The 8,432-nt window shown below is 42.4% G+C and overlaps 1 protein-coding gene across 1 annotated transcript; it reads left to right on the plus strand.

Annotated features, from left to right (window-relative positions):
- The first annotated feature begins 3,730 nt into the window (after nucleotides 1-3,730).
- LOC108228818 (claudin-20-like) lies at nucleotides 3,731-5,711 on the plus strand. Its single transcript, XM_017404436.3, has one exon. It carries the CDS (start codon nucleotides 4,855-4,857, stop codon nucleotides 5,689-5,691), a length of 837 nt encoding a protein of 278 aa, XP_017259925.1. The 5' UTR covers nucleotides 3,731-4,854; the 3' UTR covers nucleotides 5,692-5,711.
- The last annotated feature ends 2,721 nt before the right edge of the window (nucleotides 5,712-8,432 follow it).

The raw sequence follows: 8,432 nt of genomic DNA on the forward strand, positions 1-8,432 counted from the left end.
GTTGGACTCCGGTTGGACTCATGTCAGACTCCGGTTGGACTCATGTTGGACTCCTGTTGGACTCCGGTTGGACTCCGGTTGGACTCATGTTGGACTCATGTTGGACTCCTGTTGGACTCCTGTTGGACTCCGGTTGGACTCCCGTTGGTGTTTTTATACCTGAATCTGGAAAGTTTAATGAGGTTTTGTTGTAAATATTCCTCCGGTTCTGGTCCTGGTCCCGGTTTCGGTTCTGGTTCCGGTTCCAGTTCTGGTTCCGGTCGTAGTTTTCCTGTTTTTGACACAAGCAGTTTCTGAGCTGCTGCATCGAATCAAACATTTGTAAATCTGCTTTAACTTCTGTATTTATAAGTTTTGACTGTATTTTTTATTAAAAGAAAATTGTTTGATTTTATTTATTTTCTGATATATTTACGTCTTTAAATGGTGCTGTTAAAAATCAAATACCTGAAAAATATTAAATAATGTTTCGTACAAAGAGTTTTGATTAAAGAGCTTTTTTCTGTATTTATGGGATGTGAAACTGCGTATCCATGGCAACGATTAAAGCTGACTGCAGAGAAAACAAATGTAAAAAGTTTCAGAGACGTTCAGATGAATTTTATTAGAACGTGTTCCGTGAAAACATCTGGGCTTTGTTCTCGGTTCCACTTCCTGTTGGTTTTTAGGCGTCGCCACCTAGTGTTCAACGTCAGGAAATCCTCGTTTCCATCAGTGAGGCTGAAAATCTTTAATGGATAAAAAATTAATTAGAAATAAGCAGCGAAGATGTGACGTCTCGTCTCCTGTTGCCACGGTAACGGCTGCAGAAACAAAGTTTGTTTCAAGATTAAAGTCGAACTGTTGAAGCTTTGGTTGTAGTTGAGTTACAACTGCTGCTTTCCTGACGATGAAGAGGAGGAGGAGGAGGAGGAACCCTGGTGGACCTCGGACAGATCCTCGTCCTGCCACTCTTTGTTCTGGTACCAGTTCTGGTCGAAGCCTCTTCATCTCGGTCCCTGAAGACGAGCTGCTTTGGTTTTCTGTCGTCAGACGTGACTCAGTGGTCTTCTGCTGCCACCACGTCATGTTTAGAAGGAATTATTGATTTATTATTATTAATTTGTTCCACAGATGTTCTGTCGCCGTGTGAACAGAACCTCACCCTCATCAGACTGAAGCAGGTTGGTTAAACGGAACTGAATCCAGTTAGAACCCTGACGGACCGCTCTGGACCCGAGCGGTTCCTGTGGAGTGGGGCTGAGGGCCCCTTTGGGAACATTTAACATCTTTATTGTCCCTGTGGGAACTTCAATGTGAAGATTAAATGAGGTTCCCTCAGGAACCGGCAGCTTCTCCAGGGTTCTGGTGGTAAAGATCCGGTTGGAGTCTGGTGTTTGGAGGAGAAATCAACCTGACCGACTCAGAACCAGAACTTCAGACTTCAGATGAGTGCGTCTGAGTTCTCAAAATTAAATCAAAAAGGGTGTGTGTGTGTGTGTGGTGAATGTGTGAATGTGTTTGTGCACGCAGTGAATGAGTGTGTGTGGGGTTGTCTGTGTGTGTGTGGACTTGTATTTGTTACATTGTGGGGACATTTGTCCTAACATACACTACCTTGTGAGGACCAACTGGTCCTTGTGGGGACCAAAGCCTGGTCCCTACAAGAATTGAGTTTAGGTTTGGTTTAGGGTTAGTTATGTACTGGTAAAGGTTAGGGTTAGGGTCAGGATTAGGGTTACGCTGTAGTTAGGGTGTAGAAATGAATGGAAGTCAATGGAAAGTCCCCACAAAGGTAGAGAGACAGAAATGTGTGTGTGTGTGTGTGTGTGTGCAGGTTGAATGAGTGTGTGTGTGTGCGTGTGTGTGGGGTAAATGTGTGTGTGTGCACGCAGCTGATAAGGCGTTTCATTTATTTCCCGTCTGGCTGCTAACCGAAGCCTTCGGGGCGTTTTGTTTCATTCATCACCAGACGATTCTCCCAGCCACTGAGGGGTCAAAGGTCAAACTGTTTGCTTTAATGTGAAGCTAATTTCTGTCATAATGAGTTTAGGATTCCTTTCCAGCCGGAGCTCTTTGTGCTGAAACCAAACGGCTGGTTTGTTTTTTTAATCTGAAATGAATCTGTTTAAATTAAAGCTTGTCTTCGTGTTTCACGTCAAAATAAAAAAATAAAATAAACCCATCAGCTGACCTGACAGGAAATTAATGTTGATTCAGCTGCAGAAACAACAAAATGAATCATTTACACCATTTTCAAAAAGATTCAAATTAAGACTGAAGCTGCTGGTTTGTTTAAAGAAATAATCTTATTTTGATGTTAAAAAATAAAACGTTCTTTAGTTAGAATTATTTATTTTGACAAAAACCTTTAAATGTTTATTTTTCTTAATAAGCAGCTTGTTCATTAATTTATTCTTCTTATGTATTATTATTATTATTGTTATTATTATTTATTAACCATAAATATTTAATATAATAATAATAATGTTTTTTCAATTTATCAGATTAGACAAAAAATAACAAAAATAATGTATAAACATAAATGAATTCATTCTAAAAATAAACTTTCTTTAAGGCAGAAGAAAAACAAAATCGATTTCAATAAAATTTTCCTAAATTTCAATAAAATTTCCTGACTAGTTAATTAAATATTTTAATTTAATTAAAACAAGATAAAAACATAAAACACCTTCAACAATAAAAATAATTTCAAACTAAAAGTAAATTTTTATTGCCTAAAAGCTAAAACAATAAACTGGAACAGGATGTTTTTTTTTAAACTGAATAAATCAAATATTAAAACAAACAATAAGTGTTAAATAAAATAATACAATTATAACAAGAAAAACTTACAGTTCAGAACAAAATAAAACAAATTTTAAATCAAACAAACATTTCTTTAATTTTCTGGCTCTACATTTATTGTTTAAAGAAGCTGAAAAAATAAAATAAAACATAAAACCAGATTTTCTTTCCTTTTAAGGTCAAACAGGAAAATTATTCGGCGTTTTATTGTGAAAGTCTGAACCTGAAGGCCTCCAGAGAGCAGATGTTGGAACCGAGCGACCCGACCCGACCCGACCCGCCTAATGTTCCAACAGAACCGAACATCAGCCTGCAGGCGCCGCAGCACCACCAGGTCAGCCCCGCCGGGGGAGGGGGGGTCAGAGAGTTTTTTATTTGATGAAATCATTTATTTTTAAAACCGAAGGTTTGCTGAACGTCTCTAAACTTTAATCTGAAAGAAATAAAAATCTGCTCATTTAAACCAGTTTTGTAATTTAAAAAAAAAAACAGTTAAGATTTTATTTGTATAATTATTAATAAAAATGGCACTAAAACAATTATTAGACAAATATTTGTCACATTATAAAAAAGAAGAAAATAACTCTAAATGTAGATTTTGAGGATTTTCAACTAAAACTTCAGATTTTTGGTCAGATTTTATTTTTTTCAAAAACTAAAATTAACCAATAACAGTTTTTATTTTTTTTTATTTTTTTTTTGTCTAGGAACATTTACATTTACACCTACAATTTTTAAAATGCTATCATGAAGCAATAAAACCTTCCAAAATATATTTTATTTGTCAAAATTAATCAAATATTTGAAGCTTTATTCCATAAAAATAAATTTAAAGATCATTTAAATAGATTTTTTTTAATTATCTGATTATTATCAAACACAAAAGGCTCTAAAATTAAAACTCTTTATGTTTTACTTAAAGAAGGAAAACTGTTCTGTAAGAAAAGACATTTCAATAAACAAAATATAAATTTTAAAAGGACTCGAATGTTTTTAGGTTTAAATCTGGTCTTTCTCTGAGAATCCGTCTCCTCTTTGTGACGCAGCTTTGCGGTTCCATGACTTTTATTGTGAAAGGACGGCAGCAGAACCAGAAACCCGCTCCCATTAAAGCTGTCGACTCGCTGCGTCAGCGGTGGGAACCGAACGTCTGATTCCGGGCTTCAGAAGTAAAAACACAACAACATGAATTAGCAGAAACTCTGGAAGTTTCGTCTCCCTGGAAAATGTCTGTTTATGGTTCCCGGTTTGAGTCTCTGCAGGATTATGGTAATAACAGGCTGCCGGGCCCCGCCGGGGCGGGGGGGCGGGCTGCGGACCCTTATCAGCGCACTGCAGTGGACCATCCTTCACACGGTCACATGACAGCAGACACCTTGATTCACAGCTCGCCGCCTTTATCACCAGAACCAGAACAAAAAGCGGCGAATGACGAGGAGCCGCCGCCGGCGTCAGGGCGGGCAGGAAAGTGGCGTCGCCTTTTGGAAAACCGTCAGGAAACTCTGCTGAAACGTTCCCAAACCAGTTGGTGTGGTGACAGGGTGCTGCGGGTCTGACACACCCCCATCAGATGGACCCGGTGCTCTGCGGCGCCTTCAGAACCTTCAGAACCTTCGGATCCAGTGACCTTCAGGTGACAGAGGCAGAACCTGCAGGTTCCTTCAGCTGCAGACAGGCAGAAACTCTTCTGTATGTACGGTTGCCACGGAGACGGGAGGCAGAGCGGTAGTTACAGGCGGTTAACCCGCCGCGTCCTCGCATCTCAACTTTAAAGATGAAAGATTCCAGCCGTTCCACGAGGACCAACTTCAGTTTATGTTTTGTTTCTCTCCCAGGGAGCGCCGCTCAGGGACATAATTAGGTGTCAATGATCAGCGGATCAGCTGCCGAGGAACGAATCATCAGGAATCTGGTGGAGAAGCAGATTTCCATCAGCAGCCTCAGCTGTGTGTCCGTCACGCTCCCACGCTCGCTCCGCTCCGGTCGCAGTCCGCTGGAGCTGAGCGGAGGAATTATCTGCTGCCGGGACGCCGCCGGCGCCTGGACCGGGCTCTGAGACTCTGAGACATGCTGTCCGCCTCCCTGCAGATCCTGGCGTTCGCCCTGGCGCTGCTGGGCGTCCTCGGCGCCACCGTGGCCACGCTGCTGCCCAACTGGAAGGTGAGCATCAACGTGTGGACCAGCATCATGACCCCCATCTCGCAGATGCAGGGTCTGTGGATGGACTGCGTGTGGTACAGTTCGGGGGTCTTCAGCTGCACCGTGAAGAACTCGGTGCTGTCGCTGCCGGCGTCGCTGCAGATGATGCGGGCCGCCATGGTTCTGTCCTGCATGGTGGCCCTGTTTGGACTCTTCCTCGCCTCCCTGGGGCTCAAATGTACCCGCTGGGGGGGCAGCCAGCGAGCGAAGGGGCACACGGCCGTGACGGCGGGGGGCTGCTTCGTCCTGGCCAGCCTCCTGTGTCTGGTTCCGGCGTCCTGGTTTACCAACGAGGTCATCACCGCCTTCCTGACCACAGACCTGCCGGACAGCAGTAAATACCAGCCCGGAGGAGCTCTGTGCGTCACCTTCATCTCTGCTGGCTTCCTCCTGGCCGGGGGGGTCATTTTCTGTCTGTCTTGTCCCGGGAAGAGGTCGGGCCGGACAGAATACGCTTCCTCCGACAACCCGGACCGAGCGGTGCCGCAGAGAGACGAGCAGCGGAGGCGGGAGCTGCAGGTGGAGCTGAAGAAACCCCAAAACAAAAGCGTTCAGCTGCAGACGGACGAGGTAAAGCAGGAGAAACCCACTCTGGACCGGGACCAGGACCGGGACCGGGACCGGGATCAGAGGCTGTACTCGTCTCCGTCCAGACTCCCTCAGAAAGACATCAAGGACAGCTACAGCCTGCAGGAGTACGTTTAACCCTCAGAGCGGAGTTCTGAGCTGCTGCTGTCTGGATCAGGGTGGGGGAGGTGGGCCGGGGGGAGNGGGGGGAGGAGTGTGTCGGGGGGGTAATTACTAAATGTAGGAAATGACAGATTGTAGATTCAGCTGAACGTCTCGCAGGCAGGAGGCAGGGCCTCTGAGGGAGGAAAACCTTTAAAAACTGAAACAAACGCAGCTTCACTAAACCAAAGGTCTGAAAATAAAACAATAAAACTGCAGCTGAGCTCCGACTGAAGTGAAAAGCCATCATTGTCCCGCTGCAGATGCCTTCTGAGATAAACTCCTGCTGGAACAGGGCCGGTCCGAAGCTTTCTGGGGGCCGGCGGTTAGAAATCCCGGCCCCCAGTGTTATGGAAACATATTAAAAAAGAAACATTTGTGTTTCCAGACTTTATCCGGTTCCAGTTTCCAGTAAAGTAAAATTTCTGGAAACAAGTTTCTGAAACGAGCTTCTCTTATTTTACCAGATTAGAAAACTGAAACTGAAGTTTCTCCTCATAAAGACAAACGGATCGTAAAGAGATAAAAATAACTGCAGCTCATTTCTGTAAACTTAAAGCAGCCAGTCTGTCAGAATCTGCACAGAAATCATTTTACTGAAGACTAAAACTTTGTGGTTAAAACCGTAAACCTGTCAGACAAAAACACTGAAAAAAGTAACATTTTTCTTATTTTTATGAGTTTGATATTTTATTAATATCCCCCCACGAATGTTTGTACTCGGGAGTTAAAGATGGCCGCCTTATTCACAAACTGACAACTCCATCAGTTACTGCAGATCATTTTACTTCAACTTATATTTATTTATTTTCTTAGTTTATCTAAAAACTGATTCTAACAAAAACGTTGAAATAGCCATGGAGCGCCACTAGGGGGCGGGAGCATCAGCTCCAAACACGATGAGGAAATATTTCACCAAAACTGGATTTTTCTTCAGTTTTTAATGGTTTCAGCAGAGGATGGAAGTCTGACAGCTACAGAATCAGATAAAAAATAAAAACTACGTAAAAAATAAACCTGTGCCATCGTTGTTCTTGGAGATGATGAGGAAAGGGTTAAACAAGCCGCGACAGGAGACGCCAAAAAATCAGAGTTTTAAAGAAAATCTCCATTTTGGAAAGCATTTTTTTTATTATTTGTTTATTGTACCATAAACTGTGTTTGTTTGAACCAAGGAAAGTTTATTTTTCTGTTTCTGTTCAGTAATTTGTTTTCAGTTCTTGGGTTTAGAGCTGCTGGACGTCATTCTTTAAAATCTGATTTCCTTCAGCTCAGCACAAAGCCTTTAATGCAAAATAAATTTAAAACCATGAAAAGAGGAATTCTCATTGTTTGGATAAAGAATGTTTAAACAAATGATTTTATTCCAGAATTTATTTCTCTTCAGCCGACGTTGTGAAGATGAGCTCGAAGCGTTCAGACCTTCAGAGTCTGAATAATTCAAGACTAGTCAAAACCATCAGGATTAAATTATTTTAGATGAAAAGTTAAATCAAAGAGAAACTTCTGCTGTGTGTAAAATAACCGGAGCCTTCGGGACGAGATTCAATCTGAAGATAAATATTTGTTGTTTACACCATAAACATGATGTAATCATCAGTATTTTAAAGAAATAAAAAACCTGTAAATTATGTCTTTAAATGCAGGATGAGTTTTACTGGGAAGCAAAAATAATGATCATCAACAAAAATAGAATCGTGTTTCCTGGAGTTTGACTTTATTCCTCAGATTTTGCTTCGTTCTCAACATCTCAGTTCCATTTTTAATGTTTTAACTTTAATCAGGAAACTCTTCAGTTTTTCTCTTTCTGAAAGATCCTAAAGCTTCAGGAATTCAGAAACAAGAAACAGGATTTCTCAGCTTAAATAGAAATAAAAGTAAAGCCTTACAGAAATAAAAGGTGAATTTAAAGGGTTTTATTGTTTTATCTATGAGAACGTTTCTGAATGTAGGTTTTATTTTATTTTCCCGTCCGTCCTGCTTTGGACCGGCTCTGAGCTCGGTGATTCCTGGAAAGCCGTCAGTGTTTGTCGGCGGTTGTAGAAACACATCTGATGCAATAAAATAAACCTTCTGAGCTTCTTAACGTCTGTGTTGTTGGAAATTCATCAGAATTCCAGATCCTAAGCCTCAAAGAGACATCCACTTCATCTTTTCCTCCCAGTTCAGGGGGGAGGATGGAGGTAATGATGCTCTTTGGTTTCCCATTATCTTCTCCCCACGGTTGGATGCACCCCGCGCACACAGCCCCTCCACCCCCCTGCTTCGGCTGCATGAGGACGACGAGCAGCCTCCTCATCATCGAGCACATTCAGTGGGCGAGGTGTCCTCTAACCTGAGAGCTGTCAATCACTCCTGTCCAGAGAGCCGAACGCCCACGCTGCGTCTCAGGAAAAGCTTCAAAACTGGAAAAAACAAAAAAACAACCTTTGATGTCGAGGAGAAAGCCGTGGACTCGTCGGAGCTGCAGAGGCGTTTCACCATCAGCTCCGACGGTGCCTGGAGGAAACAAGCAAAATAAAAGATTCACTCCAAGAATCATTTCTGAGCTTCTGCAGCTGTTTCTGCTGCAGGACTCAACATTTTACCTGTAAAAACAGCTGCTGTCAGCTCTGAAGGGATTTAATGATCTGAGGTTTAAAACTGAACTCAGGGGTCCCAGTTAGAGCTTCAACTGGAACCCTGATTTAAACAAAGAGTCATCCAACCATCCAACC

Source organism: Kryptolebias marmoratus, linkage group LG19, assembly GCF_001649575.2.
Source record: "Kryptolebias marmoratus isolate JLee-2015 linkage group LG19, ASM164957v2, whole genome shotgun sequence".
NCBI classification, from domain to species: Eukaryota; Metazoa; Chordata; class Actinopteri; order Cyprinodontiformes; family Rivulidae; genus Kryptolebias; species Kryptolebias marmoratus.